At 35.1% G+C, this 23,618-nt stretch overlaps 2 protein-coding genes and 1 pseudogene across 5 annotated transcripts; all 3 read right to left on the bottom strand.

The window, feature by feature from the left end:
* Positions 1-41: 41 nt before the first annotated feature.
* Positions 42-7,949, bottom strand: LOC125846341 (kinesin-like protein KIN-8B). Its single transcript, XM_049525737.1, has 16 exons — positions 7,499-7,949; positions 7,325-7,396; positions 7,087-7,203; positions 6,850-6,938; positions 6,025-6,169; positions 5,844-5,939; positions 5,125-5,216; positions 4,686-4,787; positions 4,457-4,603; positions 4,232-4,382; positions 3,018-3,080; positions 2,699-2,935; positions 2,131-2,235; positions 1,936-2,049; positions 1,044-1,628; positions 42-875 (listed from the first exon to the last, which is right to left on the bottom strand). The coding sequence occupies exons 1-16, from the start codon at positions 7,544-7,546 to the stop codon at positions 582-584; spliced, it is 2,457 nt and encodes an 818-aa protein (XP_049381694.1). The 5' UTR covers positions 7,547-7,949; the 3' UTR covers positions 42-581.
* Positions 7,950-11,913: 3,964 nt separating this feature from the next.
* LOC125847456 (probable starch synthase 4, chloroplastic/amyloplastic) lies at positions 11,914-17,064 on the bottom strand (annotated as a pseudogene).
* A 563-nt stretch (positions 17,065-17,627) lies between these two features.
* LOC125846362 (uncharacterized) lies at positions 17,628-23,176 on the bottom strand. 4 transcript variants are annotated; one of them, XM_049525764.1, is made up of 10 exons: positions 22,967-23,176; positions 21,617-21,698; positions 21,312-21,526; positions 20,646-20,763; positions 20,297-20,374; positions 20,051-20,174; positions 19,485-19,948; positions 19,181-19,308; positions 18,674-18,760; positions 17,628-18,055 (listed from the first exon to the last, which is right to left on the bottom strand). In XM_049525764.1, the coding sequence occupies exons 2-10, from the start codon at positions 21,635-21,637 to the stop codon at positions 17,947-17,949; spliced, it is 1,344 nt and encodes a 447-aa protein (XP_049381721.1). In that variant the 5' UTR covers positions 21,638-21,698; positions 22,967-23,176; the 3' UTR covers positions 17,628-17,946. The 4 variants fall into 4 exon arrangements, with proteins under 4 accessions (XP_049381721.1, XP_049381722.1, XP_049381723.1 ...); XM_049525765.1 differs by having other exon boundaries at positions 20,087-20,174; XM_049525766.1 differs by lacking the exon at positions 20,297-20,374.
* Positions 23,177-23,618: the final 442 nt, after the last annotated feature.

Here is a 23,618-nt window from a genome sequence, read left to right as displayed (position 1 = left end):
TTCTACGTACATACTTGAAAAAAGGTATCTAATTCAGATAATTTGAAACATTACTTTGCTTTTGAATTTTGGTACTATGACACATCAGCTCCTCACATCCCGAAGCAAATATTGACTTACTTGAACCTGACACTAAAGATTTTATATGCACACCATCATGGTCTAAAAGAAAAACACTCGTGTTACTATACAGTGAAAAAACATCTTTTTTTCTTTGTTGTGATAATACATAGATATGAGTAGCAGAACTCAAAAGCAGCAACGATTTAGCAAGTCATTGTGAGTTCTCCAAGAGCTTACAGAAAATTTGGACTCTATGACTCACGTTTAACTGCTTCATCAACTGCCGGCAACTTCCAAAAGCTCACACTACTGAAGTATGCAGTGCACTCCACTGCAGGCTGCAGCAGCAGCACAACTACATTCTTTAGTCTTTACCTTGTTGTAAGACTCGAATTAATTGAATAATCTATGCCAACTACTGGATCCACTAATTAAATGACAATAAAACCTCTAATACTATATTATGTACAATTGGAGGGGCAAATTGAAAAAAGGAATCAAATGAAAGAATAGACTGTTTAAGCAAATCTTGGTGGCTGAGCTTCACGGCTATTGGAACTTAATGAAACTTTCTTGGTTGTATCACAGGAAGGAAGCACCTGCATATCTTGCAGGTTAAATTGCCCAAGATTTGGACGCACATGATTAGAGTTGAGTGAGGCAAAGTTCTGGGTTAAGGGGCTACTGTGAAACCGACCATGCCTTGATACCCTATGAACCATCGTAATTCCATGGTGAAAGTAATCGGTGTTACTTATATCTGCATGGCAGCTTGGCCGTATTTGCTGCCTGATAGAGCTTGACTGGACATCCTATAAGTGAGATAAAAGAGTTAAATGTATAAACCAAAAAGGAAACAGGAGAAAAAGAACATGAAAGGCACAGTAGCTAAAATACAAGGAGGGAGGAAGTGTGTCCTAATAAAAATTGTCGAAGTCTTCAATACAGGGGAATTCAGAATGATTAGTTTGAAGGAATACCATCTGCTGCTGCCTGAAATCCACATGGGAGGGGGTCACTGACATGCCACTTTCACTGCATGAAGAAAATTGGTTTCTTGTCGGTGCATACGAACTGCAAAATTCAAGAGGATGCCTATTAGGAACTTCATGAAGTGAAGTCCCATCTTTGAAACAACTTTCGCCTTCGTTCAGTGTCATATTTTCTGATGGGGAGTAGTCATGCAAATAATAAGAACTGTGGTCTTCATCTCTGCAATGGATAAGTGGTGGTCTCCGATTTCTCAATGAAATTGGCATAGAAGAGAAGTATTGTTCAAGTGGCATGTTAGCACCAAGTTGAAAAGTTGGTGGAGAGGAAGATAAGGTAGTATATGTTCCACTTCCTGTGTTTGGCGACTGTCTTCTATCAGATAATTGAATTTGGGCAGTCATTGTCCAGTCTTCAATAGTTATTCCCTGTTTAAGGGCAAGATCCGTTATCTGCTTTTCATCAAGGCCTAAACTAAGGAGTAAACTCCACAGATTCTTTTGTGTTTCCCTTTGATTGTGAATTATTTGATCTCTCATCGCTATTTCAAGCTGAAGCTCAGTATTAGCAATTCCCTACATATATTTCAGTAAACAAGTGAGGTTCAAATAATATACCAATTTTCAGACAAACTTACCATATGCAATTCTACATAAAAAAATAATTGTTTTCATTGGGCTTCAGGCTTCCCAATACTAGGAGGCAGCAGACCAATGAGTGGAAACATGGAAAGGAAAATTGGAGAGAACATAATGCATCTTGTGGTGGAAAGGTAAAACCGGATAATTGATGCATCTTTTTTTCTGAAACTGAACTGGATAATTGATATATCTTCTTTGGTGGGATTAAGCAAAAAGAACAAAAATAATAGTATGTGTTTACCAGAAGCCTGTATTGACTCAGAACTCTCAAGTAAGTCTTGTTTCCATTATTGCTAATAGCTTCATCAATCATAGCTTGGAGTTCACACCTTCGCTTCTCATTTGCTTCAATTTCCTGCGCAATTTACAACTCCAGATGTGTTAAGAGAAAAGCAGAGATTGGATAATATAACCTACATCAGTGGTACTTAGCCACCTTCAGATAATTGTTACTGAGCTCATCATTGTCGCGAATATTATCAAGAACGACTTGACGTCTTGCTCTAAGAGCTCGCACGACTGCCCCATCCTTTTCAACAGCCTGAAAATTGAGGAAATACCCAACAAGAAAAACATTCTTGAACTTCGTCATATAATATGGGATCTTCAACAAAAAGTCATACAGAAGGAGAAAGACAAGACAACACTAGTGATCTTTAGGGATTGAATAGAAAAATCATGAAGCGCCATGGATCAGACAAGAAATGAAGGAATGAAATAGAAGCAAATGACTACACGCTCTACTTCCAAAACCAGAGTAGACTGACCTTAGGGAAGAGACCATTCAAACAGTTGTAGTGCATTCATACCATAGGGAGCACTAGACATGTAATAGAAACTTAACAAGAAATTGCGGCTACTGACTTAACAAATACAAATCGTTGTGTGCAAGATAGGTAAATGCTTGGGGTAACACATGTTAAGTGCCAGAGAAAGCATATAGATGTTTGGCAAATAGATGGTTCTTAGATTTTGATCAAGTTAAGAACACAATGATACTTAACCTGTTGTTTTGCAATTGCATCATCAAGATTTTGCAGTTCATTATGGTTGCTAATGTTCATCTCCTCTATCTCAAACAAGGCCTTCTGTAAATTTATCCTCTCCTGGACATTTTCACTGGTTTCATGGCTCAACGTGTCCAGCCAAGAAAGCTCGTCATCTGACGCTTTTTCAGTAGGCTTGGCAATTAGTTGTGTTTCTTTGTCAGCTAATTCCTTCCTCAACTGGCTAACCTCAATCTACAAGGAAAAACAGCTCTCCTAAACATGCATGATTTTGTAAGGTCCAGACAAAAACTGCTAAAAATGTCAACTTGCTTACTTGAAGGCTATCGATCATCCGTTGGTAATCTGAAACGTGAGTATTGATTGTTCCAATGTTTTTCTGAAGAGCATAACAAAGCAGATCAGAACTGATGAGCAACACCTACTGGAATTTGTATTAACTTGTGAAGATAACTCAAACAGAATGACAGATCAATATCTCTTCTTCTTTTTGGAAAATTAATGACAGAGCAAGGCAATGAAACAAACAAACAGCTCCAGTGAAAGGATGAAATTTGGAAAGGCAACACAAATCACATTGCATAGAAAAGTTAAGAGTAAAGCTCAAGTGTAAATTTGTGTAGAGAATACGGTGATTTATCCCAAACAAATTCCAAGTTGAAACCAAGACGAATCAAGTACTACACGTCCTGAATTGCAAATTAGAATACCCAAAGTAGTTTCAGCATTTTGATCGACAATAGGCTCATAATGAAACAATTCAGTCATTATCGTGATTCCTGATTAGTTACTGGGACAAAAGGCAAATAGAAGAGTTTCTCAGTTGGATGTCAACGCTTAAACCATAAGTCACACAAAGGATTGGGCCGTACCAGTAAGCAAATCTAATGATCATACCAAAACATCACAAGAACAAAGTGGATTTAAAAGGAAGTCAACCGCATGCAACCTCTACCCTTACCACAACCCTCAGATGACCCTTCACCAGAAGGACAGCTACATGAATCTGGTGATGTAGTTAACCTTTTCAGTACTAGGCAAACCATTAAGGACTAAAATTCAATTTATTCTTTTAAAACTCTTCTTATCTGCTCCATCCTTCTTTGTCAACGATTCTCATTAGTAACTGCAATTAGAATCATTCCTTTGCAATACTGGAACACAAGGCCTTCTTTAATACACTCAAGAGTCAAGCCATCTTAATGCATTCATTTCATTGGATAAACATCAGATGAGTCACCTATTCAATTTTACTTTTCTTGTTACACTACCTTTCACCCATCCATTCTCTATCCAAGGGTAACTGTAGATATTACTTCTTTATTACAACGTGCTAATCACTGCACCTTAAAAAATAATTAACAAATGAAGAGTGTTTTTCTTTCTACTATGGGAAGATCATCGTAATAAAAAAATGGGCCCGACTTTTAACTATGTAATGCATTGAACATCACAATCAGACCTGTTTATCTTCTTCTAATAAGATTCTAGTGTCCTTTGTGAGACTAGTATATTATATTGGACTCTAACCTGAATGTGTGTCTTAATTTCCTTCGCTCTGTCAGCATACTTTAAGGTATTCACAGTATGGTGATACTGGCTGACAGCTGGTGATATGGTGGCAATCATTATTGTTTGAGAATTACCACTCAGACCATCTTTCAGAATTCGTGTCAATTTACTGCAAAAAGAATCAACTAAACTAGTTAGCATTAGGAAAAAGATTCACCGCCAACATAACAACCATTCAAACACCTGTTGCGGTAAGGAACATAAGCTAGCCCCTTCTTCTGTTGTTTCCCCAAAGCATTTATGCAGTTTGCCAAAGCAAGAAGAGATCGATTAATGTTTGCACCATCTCTCAACTTTTGGCCTCCACTATTTGTTTCACAAGCTCGTTCACTGTAGCAAAAGTTTCACAGATAACTATCACCTACGTTTTGCTCATGCAGGAAAAGAAGAAAGAAGGAAATATTTGGCAGACCTTCCAGCAAGATCCACAAGTGCCAGTTTTCCTCTTATAACCTGATTAGAGTATTTGTCTCTCTGTTTCCTAGTCACAGAAATCTCCAACACTGCATGAGAACTGCTCAGAAAATATCAGTATTTCCATACCATTAACAAGGTTGTGACCACGAAATTGAGCTAGTTGTAGGTTTTTCTTCATCTTGAAGCAAAAAACAGAGTTATCAAGAACCACCCCCTTTTCTTTTAGCTGTAATCGTTATCAGTGTTTCATGCCTGATAAACAATGGTAAGATTCACTTTTATGACTGTAGAGGATATAAGAAGTCTGTATCTAAGTCTTCTTTCCCAAGGAATCATAAAAAAGTAGAAGAGAATATATTTCAGTTTGCTGTAGAAAGCTAAACAGAATTTGAGGGAACCTAGGATAGAACATTAACAAAGTCATGGTTACTCACCGTGATGAAGTTTCATTGACCTCTGTGCTTTCTGTTTTTCGCCTGCTGTTCCCCAAATTTAAAAGCTCAAGGATTTTATCAGCTGAATTAACCTATTACAAGTAACAGGGTCAAGAACAACAGGAAAGGATCTTGTACCACTAGAGTAGAGCAAAAGTAATCAAAACGTAAATAGTCATTATCTAAAGAAACGGTGAGGCCAAAGAACAAGTGAGAAGACAAAATAGCCAAATCGACAGATGAGGAGAGCATCACAACTGCAGAAAGTATATCTTTTCACGTCAGACCTAAAAATAACTGGAAAGCTAGAGAAACTTGTGTTAAGAAGTATGAAGCAGATTGTTGTTACATACTTTCATCGCCTAGGTATTAAAAAACTTGATGGACAGCATCTCAAAGGCATCAAGAGAAGAATATCATGAATACGCACTGCCACTTTAAGATGTGAAATCCATTGGGACTTCATAAAGCTATTGATTTTGAGGGAGTTCTTTAATTAAACCAAAAATAAACCTTGACCACAGATGTGAAGTCCAACAACAACAACATGCCCAGTGTAATCCCACAAGTGAGGTACGTGGAGGGTAGGATGTACTCACACCTTACCCCTACCTTTGTAGGGTAGAGAGGTTGTTTCCGGACAGATGCTAAGTCCAACCATCTAAAATGTGGCTTTCCCTCAAAAAGATAAAGTACAAAAAAATAATAAAGGGACGAACTTTGATACATCTAAGGCCAGGAACCACTATTCCTTGCTCTGGATCCTCTCTGAGCTCCAAGTGACCCGATGACTTCTCAAGTAAGTCATAGATTACCTGCTTATAACATATTTAGATGTCAAAAACATAGCCTAGATCACTTCAATCTAGAACTGATTATTCCATGCAAAAGACATCAGACCTCATTATAGACTTCAAGGTAGGAGCAAGTAACTTGAAACACGTCAGAGCTTTTGTCATTCTTGATACGATTGAATATAGTGTTAAGACTCAGAACCATAAGTCCAGGGTCATCTTTAGTTCCAACCATTGTATATGTTTTTCCACTGAAAATACAAACACTTGTTCAATATTAAGATTATCTTATAGAAGCACTCCAAGCCCCTCCAACTAGAATAGGAAAAACAAAAAGATAAAAGTACAAGAAGAAAATAAGAAAAGGAAGACAAGATAATAATTTCACTATGTTTAAATTAACCCCACAAGTGATGCTCTTATTAGCCCAGCTAAAACCCAATAAGTTGTCTTTTCTTAAAATCAGTAGAGAAGTGTATATTAAGGGACAAGCAAACACAGGAATAACTCTTTTAAGTTTTATATGAGAAGATCACTGATATGGCCTGAATGGAAGCCTAACAATAACAAAATGTCTATAACTTCCATTCAACTTCGCAACAAAATAAACCTTTATTAACCAATCTCTGCTTTTCATTTAATTTCTTTGATCCACACCAATCTTCCAGTGCCATTAATGTATCAAGTTTCTCATTGTATTCAAAATGATCATTGTTGTAGTATTTTGCATCTCAACTTTAGCCACTCACCATGTTGTTGAAGGAAGATCATACCAGTGGTACTTGATGCTAATACATGGTTAGTTTAGCAGTTTTTAAAAATTTCATATCATGACAGGGTATTAGGCCAATATTCCAACCCCAGGAGATTAATCATAAAGGTTCAAAAACCACAGAGAGGTCAGATGTTCTTAATCCAATGTTGTATATACCTGCCTGTTGAGCCATAAGCAAAGACAGTTGCATTCAGGCCTTGAATAACCCCAGCAATTGTAGACTGAATACTTCTCTCATAGACGCCCTGAGGTTTACAGCATCAGAGTTTAATTAACGACATCAGATGCAAAGACATATATTGGCATCATGCATACATGAAGGAGATGATAAAAACTCAAGGGAACCAAAGTCTAGAAAAAAAAATACTAACAAGGATAATATGAAATACTTGCCAAATTTGTAGATTTAGGTCCAAATGCATAATCAAAAGCATATCTTCGTTCTTTGCTACGATTCTGTATGCGATCTAAGTAATCCTTCGACAGGTCAGGATCCAGAATAACAACCTCCTATATTCATCATTGTTGTCATGAATTACCAAAATTGAATGCTCAGGTTAGTCAATCAACTCCACAATGAATATACAATGCTTTTCATATAGAACAGTAGAAAAATCAACTCCACAATTACCTTATCATTGTTTACTCTAACTATATCGCGGCCACCTTCTCTATCCGTCAATGGCCTACATTTCACTGCTACCTACATCCACCAGAATGATGCAGACAAAGCAAAATACACATCAAAAGTTGGATAAACATACAGAACATGTGATGCTAAAGCAGTCCTGAATAGAAACGTTACCGAAAGGGTAGTGGCTTTCCTTGCAGCTGGAGCTCTAATGCTTGGCATATTTGACGAACATTTGCCTCAAAACTTCACTAAAGGTTTGAGTATTTAGCAACCAGAAGAGGAATTTTTTTTTCAATTTTCAGACCTATTTTCTAATTTGAATTCTGACGACGAACTTCTACTTGTAGTTCACAGAAATTACTGGCGCTTCGCCAAGTAAAAATGCTTCGATAATCAAATCAAATACAGTTTCCAGCCAAATCGGTAACCGCAGTTCGTTCAAACAATTAATAGACACAAACAACCAGATTTCATCAAAGGGAAATGAAATTTCTCGAGAACCGAAACGGAAAATATCTGTATATGCAGATGACTGGGGACAAAGAGCAGAAGGGAAAATTGGAGGGGTTTCCTCGAGATTAAAGAAAATGAATGTTTTTTAATCTCCCGAAAATCGTTACTTATATCTTTGAAACAGTAAATTTATTTATGGGTGACCACCACGCCAAATATAATCCGTATCAATGGACACGGAAGTTCTAAATTTTGATAACTCATAAAAAGATATATATAAAAAAATTTAATTGACTTTCGAAATATTAACTATGAAGTAACGTGTTGTGACAAATATAAATTCAGAAATGTACAACAAACTATTAGTGGAGGGAAGTAAATGAATTTCCTTTTTTTTATGTTGTAGATTTCATTAAATATGGTTATGGGTTTTACCTTGAGTTTGGATGAGGGAGGAAAACACCGAACCTCCAATTTAGTTAACGATAGTGACCCTTGATCGTTATATTAATGTTGTGTTTGGACTTTGGTCAAGACAGGTGAGTTATTTTTGGAATCTTATGGGAGTGGGAAGACAATAGAAAAGTTTCTACGTTGCTTCTTTTGCATAAATTTACTTTTTGGAATTATGTGGGGACAAAGACATTTTTGAGTTTTGCAAGAAAAGTTTTTCATTATGAAATAATGAGAAACTTTTTGAAGTTTGACAATATTTGAATTTAGACCCACCAGCTTCTTTACTCTCAAGTTTTGAATCCACACAGACTTCTTTTAATTATAAAAATGGAAGGCGTGCCAGCCACAACTGCAAGGAAATAGTGATTGTTTTCTTCTAATTTGAATAATATTTTACATAATTAAAAAATTCTCTCAAGTCATTTGATAAAGAATATGTTAATAAAAATATTTTTTATTATTTTTAAGAGTTAATAGTTTTCTTAAAAAGTGTCTCCTACCTACCATTTATTATGAATCCGAGAGAGTAACTAATAATCATAGCAATTTGACCACCTTATAGTAGAGTTTAGGTATAATTGAATGCAATTAAATAATTGGGGCCAACATAATTTGATTTGTTTGTTTGGTCAAATAATTACTTAAACAAAATGAAATTGATTAAAGCATACTCTTTGATTGACAAAGGAAGACAAACAACTAGAGGCAAACTCTCTTAGGACCCGTTTGGCCATAGATTTCCCAAGTAATATTTGGGGGAAAATTTAGCAAATAATGTTTGTCCATAGAATTTGTCATTATTTGGCAAATATCCTAAATACTAATTTTTTTTAATATTTAGGCCAAATCTCATTATTTGGGATCTTTCAAAAGTTGAAATTTTACATCAAACTTTTATCTTTTACAAAGCACCCTCTATAGTAGTTGTTTGAGTTGTATTACAAAATTTTTTACGTGAACACCAAAGTAGTGATGAAATATTCAGTGAATATGAAAGTGATGATATGGTTGTTGATGAAAATGATGAACAATCGGCTCAGGGTAATAAAGTAATGTGTTTTGTCTACTTCACGATATGAAATGATACTTGTTGCACTCACTCCAAACTACCACATTGCTCCAGTGTCATGGACACTACTTGTTATTTGTTGCAAGAAAGATCCAATTGACTTGTAATACAAACTTATGATTAGTTTTAATAATTTTTAAAACTTATGGGTATAAATCATATTTTTCTAAAAAATGAAATTTATTTTCCAAATACTCTGGTCAAATACATAGTGAAATTTCACCCAAATAATATTTACCAAGAATATGTGGAAATGTATGATCAAACGTTAGTTTATTACTACTTCATTCGTTCCATATTAATTGTTCATTTTTTCTTTCACGTATTCCTTAAAAAATTATAAATAAACATTCGTTGGTCCAATATAGTAGTAGGTCCAAACAGTCTACCAGAAAACAATGTAGACTGCTTGCTCTCATATCTAATTCATCAAAATGTAATAGTAGTAGTTGGTTATATTTTACCATGAAGAAGAAGATGCAAGTGTCATGAAGAAGTAGGGTCGGAAGGTACATCTGTAATGAGGTTTACTGACTCACTGGTCCCAACACAATGAGAGACAAAAAAACACAAGAGGGACAATGAAGAGATAATTTTGGATCCATCTCACTTGTACTTAACCTGCAAACATGATGACTAAGTACATCTTGCTAGCCAAGTGCACAGGCATATTGCATCTTCTCACTGAATCATTAATTTAGAGATGTCAAATGAACTGAATACGCGGGTCAACATGATTCAAAAGTTACTTGGGCTGAAATAGGTTAAGGATCATATATGGATGGAACAACTTTCACATATAACAAACATAAAAATCATATTTGTATGTTATAACTATAGTTTGCATAATTGCGTTCCATAACAATTTTTATGTTTGCTATGGAGCTTTTGATTTGTATAATTAGCTAGATACATCTAATTTTATATAAATTGTTCAGTTTTGTATAAATTCATTTATATATTGTAATTTGTATAATAAGATCTGTATTTATATAGTTATAAGTGTATATGACGAAAATATATGTATTTGTATTTGTATATATACTTTTCTCTGGCTTTATACAAACACAAACGCATTTTATACATTCTATATCGAAATGTATAAAATGACTAATTGTATACCGAAAATGTCTAATTGTATACCGAATTAGATGACAAAAAAATGGAATATTTGCTGCAAATTACAAATAAAATAAATTATGACTATAACATTTAATTTGAATTAGTAGTTTGTTATTTCATACAATTTTCCCAATATGAATCATAACTAAACTCATTCAATTCTTTAATACTCATCACCTCCATCTCACATTACTTAATCTATGTTAATTTGACACACCTTAAGAAAACTTTTATAAAACTCTCTTGATTTTAAATCAGACAAAAGTAATATGAAACGGAGGAAGTGCAATTTACTTTATTTGTTTTTGTATAACCTTTTAGCACCTAATAAAACTACTGCTTTTCTTTATCATTATAATATATAACATACCAAACTAAAACAATGTCATTTTAAAAATATTTTGACAAAATTTCTAATTGATCAATTTGAGTTACATATTACTCAATTTTTGAGGGGCTAAGTCGATTAAACTGAACAAATAAATGGAGAGATCAATAACTTGCCTGAATTTAAATAGATAATATTTTCATGGGTTAATTTTGCCATCTCTAGAAATTATTATGTTCAATTTTAGTTAAGAAGATCTAGAGTAATAAAATATAGAGAGCAGAACAACCACAATCTTTAAATCATAAACCTGCCACAATGTACTTTTTATGTTTCAATTTGTCTTCGTGCCAAGAAAATGGCATATCTCTCTATTTTGGAAATAAATTTCCTCTTAAGAAGCTTTCTTATAGTCATGCAAATGTCACTGAAAAAATGTTATGATATGTTTTAAGACGATTGTTTTTTAAAAAATATTTCTTTTTCCCAAATTAAATTATGACAAATAAATTGAAACACACATATGCTGAATTTAGAGCGCCTTGACTAATCAACAAACTGGAACCAAGAATTGAATTTGATGGCGCATGAGACTGACTGCTCTTATCTTAGATGTTTAAAATGGAGAGAAGGACATAATCTTTTGGTGGATGGTTAGTTAGGGTATAATAATTTCAACGTTGACGACACTGCTATATGTCGCTTTCAGTGTTGGGCACTTGGGCCTAGCAAGATTTATTTATTTCACTCCACCAACCTCAGTATCAGACTATCAGTGCTGAAACTCGAAATGGCTAGCGACAGTAAAAAGGCATTTTTTTTTATGTAGAAATAAAGACGCAATAAAGATTTTCTGATTTTTTTCTTTTAAGGTGGGGGTACAGGGGATGGGTGACATAGAAGCACGGGTGGAGCCACCTTATACTAAGAGGTTCGTCAGAATAAGGGGTTCATAGTTATATAGTTTATATATAGTTAAAATATTTTTTTACGTATATATAATAGATGTTGAATCCTCTTTGACTATTTCATGTGTCTATTTCTACAAATTTTGAACCCCCTTATTGAAAATTCTGGCTCCGCCACGACATAGAAAAGGGGAAAAAGATTTTAAAATAAAACAATGTTTTTCATATCAATTATTCACTAGAGAGAAAATTCAATTATTCGTTTAGAATTGGTAATGCCCTCACTTGTGTCCGTCCTATTGACTAAAACAATTACTCTGAAAGAATACGCATTCTAATACATTTTTTATTAAGTTAACAAAAAACCGTCCTCTACACTACATGTAATAGGCACCCATATGATATGGCATGGACAGAGAGAAAAATACGTGAATATGTAAAGAAAATCTACATTACAAGTTTTTTATTGCTGTATATGCAGAGATATGAATGTCGCAGCACTCTGCATCCCACAAAAAATCCTTTGTCATGGCATCGACGATCTTTTTGTCCCATTTTGATGGGTTATTCTTCTGTAATAACATGACATAAAGCAAGATTAAAAAAATCTGCACTTTTTCGGGAAGAAAAGTACTTACCAGAAGCAGACAGCTGAGTGAGAGTAAAGTTTCTCATATTTATTAGGTTCTTTCGGGTCCATAGGGAAGGTGTGGAGAGGCTAGAAAGACTTTCACAAGACTTAACTACTTACAAGTTCATCAATTGCTTGGTTCAGGGGCATATTGGAGAAGGTATCATTGATATAACGAGAGAATTCGGTGCCCTCAAGATCACGATCCACAAAGTGCCTGTTCATCCAGTAATTTGATGAACTTTCTCAGCAAGCAAGGAAATAACAAACCTTACAAAAAGACATTTTTCAGCTTAATTATTTTGCATTCATTGTTAACTAACCCGTATTTACTGTCGGTAAAATCCAGCAGAATAGGCATAGCTCCATATCTCATGGCCTTGAACTACAGACATGAACAGAGAAATGTCAGGAGCACTACAATTTCAGCATCTAAGAAAAAGCAGACAGAATCTAATGACTCAAAAGAGAATCAAATATGATGTCAATTAAGTGTCATTAACAACGTTCATCAATTAATTGTGGAAAACAAAGAATGTTGCATGTATTCTAAATTTTTAGAACCCTTCTTCACTTGTCCAACCACGCATCATACTGAAACAAAATGTGTGGCCAATGTCTTCCATGGTGAAATGTAATTCTTCATAATAAAAGGTTACAGTATTTCCCATGGCAAATATGTACACTAAAGTGTAGACAGACACCTAGATCTGTGAACCGACATGATTGCTAGAACATAATCAGCATGTGGATTATTGCAAGATTAATCCCATCGTGTGCCTAGAACAAAGTATCGTTTAGATAAACTGGAAGTTGGTAATAAGCCGTCTTAGTATTTAAGGATGTCCAATTCTACTATGTAATGATCGAGTTACGCTAATGTTTTATGGTTTCAGCATTCTTTGTAACTTGAAGACAATGCTTCAGGCTTCCAAGTTCTATATCACTCCTATGTACTCCTTTGAATATTTAGTAAGAAGATAGGGTCCAGCATAAGTCATACCCCCCCCCCCCAAGGTACATGGTAGTCTATTTTTTGCCATGCTGTTTCATGTTTCCACATTAGTCCACAAAAGATAGAATTTTGCGGAAACCACTTACTGGTATTTGGAGTACTGTATCATCAAAAGAAGGGCATAGCATGATGTCAGATCCCGCAAGTACTAAATGTGCTAAAGATTCATCATATTTGTTAAGAAATCTCATGTTTTCACCCTGTGGTATTGAAAGATTCAACAATAATTTTAGTTGCAAAATCTTGTGCAATTATACATTGCAATGAAGGAATGCAATTACCTTGAGTTCCTCCTCAAAATATTCTAATGCTGAATTTAAACCAGGAGTTTGACCCGAGCCCGTGAAGACAAACTGCACGTCACCAATTTGAAATTCTCATTGGTTTAAATAAACTCAGAAGTAAGACAAAATAACAGATATAATTTTTTTAGAGTCATTAGTCTTCCAAATAGAAGTGCAAACCTACCTGAAAAAATCATCAGCAAAGCTACGACATCAAGAGACAGACATACAGAGAACCATGACTTATTTGAGAAAAGCAACAACAACTACGCCTCAGTCCCAAACAAATTGGGGTCATCTATATGAATCCTCAATGACCATGTTTCTCCATTTAAATTCATCCTAAGGCCAAAAGTACTACGAAAAATAAAAAGTACTAGAATTTATTTTCCTTATGGAAAACACACGAAACTTATTCAGGTGTTGGTTCTCCTGGAACTTAGCAGAGAGTACCTTTTAGTAACTTATGTAACAAGTTAACTTTGCCTTCTAAAAAAGAAGATAATCAAAATAGATCTTTAGTTCCTGTAAATAGAGTATATATCCTATCTCTTTTCATCTATATCTGAATCTAAATTGCTTCTTCTAACGCCTCTTGAGATGTTAGTTCCAGAAAAGTATAAATAAAAAAGTTGCAAGTGCAAGCTTTCATCATAAACCAACCAAAAATGAGAGTGGCAAAAATATTCTTGATTACTTGGGTAAGATAACCTCGACCAGATTTCCCTTTCTTTGCAAGGCACGAGATAATCCGGTTACATATGCACGGTGCCAAAGATCCAACTGATACCACTGGTGCCATTTCAGTACAAATGTGGATTATGTGGTAACCTGACCTGAACAACAGTATAAAAAGAAGAATAGATGAAGTCCAGAAAACTCAAATGTAATAAATATCAACTACTAATACACACAACTTAGGGGACTACAGTACATAGCAAACTTATAACTGACAATGATAGAGGGAAGACAACAAGCTGGGGTAAAGGGAAACCATCAACATATTGGTGTCAAAAGAAAAAACAAGCTAATTCAAACCATATACTAGAAGAAAATTCTAATTCACCTGTGTGACATCTATGTTATATCCTTCAGGTCAGTTTCACCTTTATGATTAAGAAAACTTTTTAAAAAGATAGATCACTAGAACTATGTTTATTCCAAAGAGAAAATCAAGCAACGGAGTATTTGGGTGAAAATTGTTAAATAAATACTTCTGAAGCAATTAAACTTTTGCCAAAAGTTTGCTTCTAAAGTCATACCTTCCAAAATAAGTCAACACATTGTTGAAAACGTACTTTCTACTTTTTCGGGGGAAGTGGCGCAGCTCTACCAGAAGCTCAGTGTCCTGTTTATGCATTATCTCAGAGAAATAATCAGCTATACTACCTATTGAATCCATGTCCAGCCATCTAAATTCTGATGCCTCATTGCTGCCAATCAAACTGGTAAGAACCATAGAGTCTATCCTTAGTAGTAACTCAGCACTGAGTGAGAACTTATCTGTTTCATGAAACCAATAATGAGATCTTGGTTTTATCACCACATGCAAACTCTTCGGAACATGTGCCAAGAATCATCAAATTGACTAGGATAAGAAAAAACGAGAAGATACCAAAATACAAGAAACAGGATAAGTAAATGCATACTAAGTCGAAGACTCTGACCATTATATCTACAACTTCCGCATGTAACAGAAATCACTTCATACATCCTAAATGGCATTTAGAAAGTTCTGTTTTAAACGATCAGACATTAGTTTTCTGTTGAAACTGAAATGGATAACAAGACACAAACTTCTAAAAGTTGGGGAGATACGACATAAGATTACATATCTTGCATAACCAAAATCTAGCACAAGTAAATTATCAAAAGAGACCAAAATGTACTTCATCAATTTCATACATTTTCAACATGATTAACCTAAAATACTCTTCCTCTTTATCATTGGGCACCTTATTGGTCTTAGTTGACTGAGATTGCCAGCCCCGCCTGCTTTCCTATTCCTGTTAGTTGACATGTTTTTCTTCACTGTCATTTTATATCTTTTCCGTTACTATTTGAATTGTTTCACTTGAGCCGAGGGTCTTTCAGAAACAACCTTTCTACCTCCAAGAGGTAGAAATAAGGTTTGTGTACACTCTACCCTCCCCATATCCCACTTTATGGGATTTCATTGAGTATGTTGTTATTGTTGTTGTTGAATGAGATTGCCCCTCTTATAGTGGGTTCATGTGGCTGTTCATATGTAGGGTATTGTGTTTTTCATTGAAGGAAACTCTCTGATAGGTCCTGCAAAAGATAAAAGAAGAATGCAAGAATAGTACCACAACCTTTTCTTGTATACATCAGCTTTATTCTCTCTAGTTGCTCGATTCAATCAAGCAATGAACGTTTCTCTCTTTTTACTCTATCAAGCTCTTCCATTGCCAAGATGCGTTGTTTGTTCAAGTACAAGATATCTAGATAGAAGGCATTCAGTAAAACAAAATAAGAAGATATATTACACATGTACTAAGTAAACTCGGATGGACAAAGTGCATCAACAATAACTTACTCTGTTGAGCTTCTCTGAAAAGTTTCCTAACGGCACTCCTCATTTGAGGAACATTCTATAATAAGAAAAAAAGACGAAAATATTGCAGTAGATGAAAACACGTAGTAAAGCAGGATTGAAGCAACTGAAAGAAAAACACTGCAGTACCTCATCACTACTCTGGTTTCCCAACCTATGTTGCAAAACAATATAGTATTTTAGTTACAATAAAACGGATAAACTTTCAGTCACACAGAAAAGCTAACTTATATGAGAGGGGAGAAGGATGGATTCATACTCACTCCAACTGCAAAGGTCCACTAGATGAGCCATTACTCAATGCATTCTTCCTGAAAAAAGTCGAACAAATCAAAACTATAAGAAACATACAAGGAATGGAGTATTTATATGTTATCTTATAAATATATGGTGTAATGATACGGCGAACAAATAGCAATATTTTTTCCAATTTTCATGCTAGACAAACATTTCTCTGTTATAAACTTTCAGGAATACCATAATTTCGCTTAAACAAGCAACAATTAAGAGAAGGAAATAGAATCAGAAGGGAGCTAAATGAGCTATACTAGTTAGGTGTATTACAACAACAACATACCAAGTGCAATATAGGGTTGGGTGTATGCAGACCTTACCAGTAAAATGTATTACCTAACGCAACAAATGGAGGAAGCTCGAGAAGGTTTGGCATTAAATGGAGAGAAGTTGCTCCGAGAAAGAGAAGTTTTGCCAATGGATGAACTGGAAAGCATCACCGTGATCATTTGTCCGTTTGTTGTTACAGTAGGGAGTACGAGTGGGACAGTTTGACAGAGAGAGACGAGAATTGCTAGCTATGATAAATCGGAGATTTTGATACTTTCTAGTTTCTACCGTCAAGTGTCACGTGATTCATTCAAAATGCCCAAACACTCCTTCTCCTAACTGTTAACAGCACCCCTCATAACCGTCAAATTAAAGCGAGGTTGACGTGGAAAAATTTAAATTAGGTTAAATTTGACTAATATTTTAAAGATTGTTTTGTTAATCATTGACAATTTACGATGCAGCTAAAATTCTCTCACCAACCAAGCTATCCATCCCTAGCTGATGTTAGTAGCTTGTTCAACAAGTGGCTTGCTCATTCAAGTAAATCTCTTTCTTCATTTTAGTCCATCTTCCCGGCAATAGTCTAGTTCAAGTTCATTGCATCTCAAGTTTGACAATTTGACACCAAACTATCCGCTGTTAGAGACAGCTTCTCAAAATTCAAAAACAAATTGGAAACGAAGTACGCCCTCCAAGAAGCATTTTTTCCTAGACAAAAAACAAACAATTTTTTTGCATATACTAATCATTCGGGATATGTGACCTCAGAATCCAACCCAAGTATTTATTAATGCAAAAAACAATAGATATAAAGCATAAAAAACATTAATGATTTATAATATACGTAATTATTGAAAATTCAGAAACCAATATTTGAATTATAACGCAAGTCATAAGCACATGTCACGGCAGAAAATAATGTAGCAAATAAACTCAACAGGTGCTCATGTACCTGAGATTTTTCTCACAACTGGCTTACAAACAGGGGCGCGTTAAATTATTGCAGCTGCAGAAAGATTAAAAACTCTCTGTTGCAACCGTGCTTGGGCAATGAGCCACAACGCTCAATAGATACATATCAACAGGTAAATTAAGCGGAGACTCAGATATTCCTGTATAAACTCCCCAGAAGCCCCCTTTACTTTGTGCTAGCAAAATATGAAAACGTCTATAGTTCTATCTAATAAGCAAGGAAAACATCTTTCCCATCATTAATGGCTCAACTTGCGCTTCTTTGACTGTTTTCTCAACCGCTCCCTCCTTTCTTCTTCTTCTATCTTCCGGAGTTCCTCGTCATCCTCTTTCTTTGCTATTTTCGCACTGGAGAACAAAATAAATTGAGATCAGCACTCAGCGTCCTCTCTTGTTTGCACAGGAGATTATTGAAGACGTTATCATGACAAGATAAGTACTACCAAGAGCACAAATAGCAAACAGACAATACATGTCCTAGATACCTACGTGTGTTGGGTATGAAGGAAAATGTTTTTTCACAGAAAATGTTATCTTGTTCGGTAAGTAAGCAAGAAAATATTTATCCAAGAGCATTTATATGTTATCTAGCAAAATACTATGGAGGCAAGATGAGATGGGAAGTGGCATGGGGGTGGGGATGATCAAGGGGTGGGGATTGGGTGGATGGAGAGGAGACAATAAACTTGGAATGCAACTCATAGAACGTGTTTTTCCTACTACCATTGACGGAGTCATTTTCCTCATTTTTAAGAAAGTTTTGACCAACAAAAACATAGCAAATTGGAAAACATTTTCTTCCTCCACCAAGACAACCCCACCCCCAGTCTAGAAAAATTGCTGGTTTTTCATTAAACAGCTGTCATAAGCATTGATTTAAGGTTTCAAAATTGTATTAGAAAAATCCAAAAAAAAAACATTTTAGAGCCAAACACAAAGGAAGTTAACTATAGTTTTAGAGCCAACCTTTGTTTTTCTTCCTTCAGTATGTCATCAAAATTAGCCTCCATATCACTAGTGTCATCCTCATCTTGATACCTATTGGGATTATACCTGCAAAAAAAAGATAATACTTTCTCAGGCCAACAAACTAGATGAAATTCAACATTAAGCATTATCAAAGCTAGCAGCACCTTGCAGTTTCAGAAATCTTAATTTAACTATCTCCCTGACCCCACCCTGTGGGATATGTTGTTTCATTTAACTACATCACGTAAAGAACATAAAACAAGTTTTATCTATATCAACTGTATCAGAGAACGTAAATATTTAACTTAATCCATTTCCTCTGGGAAGACTCAGAAGAGTATCCACATGTACAAAAAAGTTATTAAAGGCTATAAAGTTTTCAAGTCTCACAAACCCTTAGCTAATGAATAAACTAAAAGAAACCTACAAGGAATAATTTGACAATAACAATAATTTTAAAAAAAAAAAATTCTCAGAAAAAATAAAAATAGAAAGAATTTGTACCTAAACATCCTCCTAATCATACTAATAGCTTCTGCTCCATCATCTTCTTCTTCATGTCTCATTGGCTTCCTTACAGGGTGCCTATCTTCCAAAAAACGAGTTGCATTTTTAGGAGGCAGTTGCTTTATCTGTTAAAATCAAAAATCAAGATCAGCATGTCTTCATCACCACTACTACTCCTTGGAACAACCACCCACCCCCCACGAAGGACCCAAACCAAAATGAAGGGCAAGTAGGTCTTCATTCTCTGCAAGAGAAGGAAAAGATAAAATGGATAGCATGCAAATGAAAATATAGGTGAGACCTGAGAATTAGACGATGGCACTGCCTGTTTCTGCATAATCGGCTTATGTTTGTATGAAGGCTTAGCTTGTTGTGGCATCACCTTTGATTTTCCAGATTGTAGTATTTCTTTTTTCGGTACTAAGCATTGCCTTGGAATAGAAGGTTGCAACTTTGAAGAGGTTGGCTTATGCAAAGCAGGCACAGTGCTCTTTACACCTGGTATCAAAACCCTCTTGCCGTTTGGACCACCTATGATTTTGGGATGAACTCCCAAAGGCCGGCCAGGCCCACTCCCTTTACTGCTACCCAGTTGTTTCCTGGAATCTAATGCTAGTTGAGTTTGTTTACTAACAGAAACAAATTTCTGACTCAACAGTTGATGTGGCATTTGACTGCTTCCTAGGATAGGTTTCCGTACTACACGATCATCTAGCAACTTTCTCCAAGTATTGCTTGAAGATTGCTTGGTGCTTGGTGGTAAAGCTACTCGTGCAGAAAAAAAATATAGAATAAGTTTTCTGAATAAATAGATTACTCCCTGAGCCACTAAATAAATTACCAGATCAGCTACGACAGAAAATGCACCAGAATTAGCAACAGAGGCTTTATGAGGTAGAGAACCTTTTGATGGAACAGGAAGTTCAGCATCATCAGATAATAGAAATGAGTAATCTCTTGTATTTTTTAACATCTGCACCTTTGTTTTTAACTGCAGAAATTCATATAGCAAAAAATAGTTTAAGAAAGGCATCAGCAAATTACAAAGAGGAAACCAGAAGTAAAACACAATGAAGAGAAGTACAAACAATTTCCACTAAATAAATTCAGTACCCCATTATTGACTTTTGGTGCATTGTTGCTGGTACCAGATTTTGATCCTGTGTGTTTTGATGCAGAGCTCTTATTGTTCTGCAAGAACAGAAATGTAATGTAACAGATATAAGGTATGCGGTATGCCACTGACATCAATGGAAAGGTACGTATGTGCCATCAATGCCCATAGGCTACAATAAAGATGACGACAATTAACCATACAATATTGGCATGTCATAGAAAGTACAAATTTTCCAAAGTGCAAAGGTGGAACCTAAAGCTGTTGTCTTAGACTCTTAGCATGTACTCTACTGGAAAACTAAACTGAAGCACATGCATCTTCATATGAATTAAAACTAGATCATACAGTGTGGTTTGACTTCATGACTTTTGCTACCAAGTTTGGATTCTCCAACAGCGACTTGCTTTCTTGGATTACTCTTTGAGCAATTACAGGCAGTGAAGGTCCAAAGAAGGAACCATAACTGAAAGTGCCAGAAAAGAAACAGGAATTAAGACGAACACCAGAAGCCGCAAAACTGAAATCAATGTATACCCCCATCAAATAAATCTTTAAACGGAGTAAGAGATACTATTTCATGCAATTAGAAAAAAAGGGCAGCCCGGTGCATGAAGCTCCTGCTATGGGCATGATCCAGGGAAAGGCTATTGTACGAAGCTTTCCCGACATGCTGCTATACTTTTTGCAACTATGCCATGAAAACTAGAAACAAACCAGAAATATTAGAATTATAGTTCTTAGAATCTAGAAATCAGATTTTTCGCAGAAGTCCTAATTATCTTCAAAAGTGAACAACTTCAAAAGAAACTCCGGCCGAGGATGACAATCATATATCCAAAGAAGACATATAAATTGACATCCAAAAATCCACTTGACATGGGTTTGAAAAAAGCAGCAGACTGGGTGAGAATATATTCATTTCACATAATTGATAGATTCAATATCAAGGAAAATACCATATTGACAACAAACAAGGGTGTCCAAAATCTGAAACGCGCTAGTGGCACTTACTTGTCCCTTGGCAATGTCTTTTTATTTTCACGGGAAAGGTCATTAGCAGAACCTAATTCTTTCTTCATCTGCTTCCTGATATCTTCTTTCAGTTGTTGTCTCAGCTCCAAGTACTCCAACAACTCTTCTGGAGGTTGCTGGGTTTCTTCCTCCTCATATTCCTCTGCACCACCTTCTTCCTCATATTCATCCAAATCTTCATACTCCTCATATTCCTGAATGAATACAATAAAGTTGTCATATCAAAGCAGAAGATAAACAATTAAGAAGAATAATGAATATTTAAAGAATAAAAATTAAATTACATCTCTTTCATATTCGCCCATAGTTGTTCTGGGTCAGCCAATCAAGTTCTCAATAACGCACAAACACCAACAATCAGAAGTCCTGAAAAGAGAGAGAGAGAGATGGAAGTTATGACCACGGAAATAAGCACAATGGTAACCATAAAACATTTTCCACCATAACATAGTAACAAGAGAAATTCTAAAACTTGTTACATTTTGACAACCGGATCACACCAAAATTGAGTTGATTTGCAGAAGACAAAAGCAATCAACATCTACCAAAGATCAGATATGGAAATAAATCAGACATACTTATGCAAATTTTGAACTGATCAATGATTTGAAACTTTCATCAAAACTTAGTAATTGATCTTTATTTTATTTTTGATAGTTAGTGACCCTAGTTTTTTTAGGAAGAACAAGAAGTCCCAAATTATCAGTAATTTATATCCAAGAAGCCTACAAATCCAAGATATTTGAATAAATATTACCTGAATCGATCGAGAATGCCGAAAAACACCAGTGATTCATTCAAGAATCAATAATTTTCATGAAAACTAAGTAATCAATCTTTATTTTATTTTTGATTGTTAGAAACCCTAGTTTTTTATGAAGAACAAGAAGTCCCAAATTATCAGTAATTAATATCCAAGAAGCCTACAAATCCAAGATATTTGAATAAATATTACCTGAATCGATCAAGACTGCCGAAAAACACTAGTGATTCATTCAAAACTCAATGGTTTTGTGAAAACTTAGTAATCAATCTTGATTTTATTTTTTATTGTTAGAAACCCTAGATTTTTTTATAAAGAACAAGGAGTCCCAAATTGCCTGCAATTAATATCCAAAAAGCCTACAAATCCAAGATATTTGAATAAATATTACCTGAATCGATCATGAATGCCGAAAAACACAAGTGATTCATTCAAGAATCAATAATTTTCATGAAAACTTAGTAATTGATTTTATTTTTGATCGTTAGAAACCCTAGCTTTATGAAGAACAAGAAGTCCCAAATTGTCAGTAATTAATATCCAAGAAGCCTACAAAATCCAAGATATTTGAAAAACTGTCACCTGAACCGATCTTGAATAACGAAAAACACCAGTGATTCGTTCAAGAATCAATAATTTTCAAGAAAACCTAGAAATCGATCTTAATTTTATTTTTGATTGTTAGAAACCCTAGTTTTTTTTTATGAAGAACAAGAAGTCCCAAATTGTCAGTAACTAATATCCAAGAACCCTACAAATCCAAGTTATTTGGAAAAATATGTACCCGAATCGATAAAAATATCGAAAAGCACCAGGAATTCATTCAAGAATCAATAATTTTCGAAAAAACTTAGTAATAGATCTTCCATACCTGAAAAAACCTAGCCGATGGAGTCGAATCCGACGAATAATACCGAAAAGGGAGTAGATGCGAAGAACACAAAGCGAAACGTTCTTGATCTGGAAAAAAAGACCACAACGGAAGCGAAAGTAACGATCCGGCTTCGTTGTGAATGGGCAAACGGTGAATAATATAGAAAAGAGAGAGCTGGAGGAATGACCCAGAACAAACGAGGCCAAGAATATTGTGCGTCGGGCGTATATAGCCTGAATCCGCATTCGGTTTCAACATACTTGGTGGCTTTTCCGTGGAACGATGGGAGAAAAATGTATGCAATAAGGCGTTGCCTTCGGGTGTATTTATTCCTTCTTTTATTTTTGGCTAATTTGTTGATTTCTGTTTGTTTTCGTTTTACCCTTGGCGCGTAAAAGATATTTTGACCAAGTCATGTTGAGGTTTTGTTTGGAATGAGAATGACCTAAAAGAAAGGAAACTACTACAAGTTTGATAATTGATTTTAAATTTGCATAGATATGACGAGAACTTTAAATTTTGACTATGATTCTTCGATGGCAATATTTATTGTATATTACTATAGAATTTGTTTGTGTGGTCATTCAATGTTGCTATCATGTAAAGCCACTTTACAAGAACAACATAAGCTATTACTTTCTACTTCAAT

The sequence above is a fragment of the Solanum stenotomum genome, chromosome 12 (assembly GCF_019186545.1).
Source record: "Solanum stenotomum isolate F172 chromosome 12, ASM1918654v1, whole genome shotgun sequence".
Taxonomy (NCBI): Eukaryota; Viridiplantae; Streptophyta; class Magnoliopsida; order Solanales; family Solanaceae; genus Solanum; species Solanum stenotomum.
Note: the sequence above shows the minus strand (reverse complement) of the source record. Positions and strands in the feature narration are given on the sequence as shown.

What these genes read in the sequence shown, in the direction of transcription:
- LOC125846341 (XM_049525737.1), bottom strand. Translation starts at nt 7,546, where the DNA reads ATGCCAAGCATTAGAGCTCCAGCTGCAAGGAAAGCCACTACCCTTTCG. An exon ending in TTAGAGTAAACAATGATAAG is followed by an intron (nt 7,204 to 7,324) that starts GTAATTGTGGAG and finishes TGATGAATATAG; the next exon opens with GAGGTTGTTATTCTGGATCC. An exon ending in ACCTTGAAGTCTATAATGAG is followed by an intron (nt 5,940 to 6,024) that starts GTCTGATGTCTT and finishes TGTTATAAGCAG; the next exon opens with GTAATCTATGACTTACTTGA.
- LOC125846362 (XM_049525764.1), bottom strand. Translation starts at nt 21,637, where the DNA reads ATGGGCGAATATGAAAGAGAT. An exon ending in TCATGAAGTCAAACCACACT is followed by an intron (nt 20,375 to 20,645) that starts GTATGATCTAGT and finishes CTGTTCTTGCAG; the next exon opens with AACAATAAGAGCTCTGCATC. An exon ending in ATGATTAGGAGGATGTTTAG is followed by an intron (nt 18,761 to 19,180) that starts GTACAAATTCTT and finishes TTTTTTTTGCAG; the next exon opens with GTATAATCCCAATAGGTATC.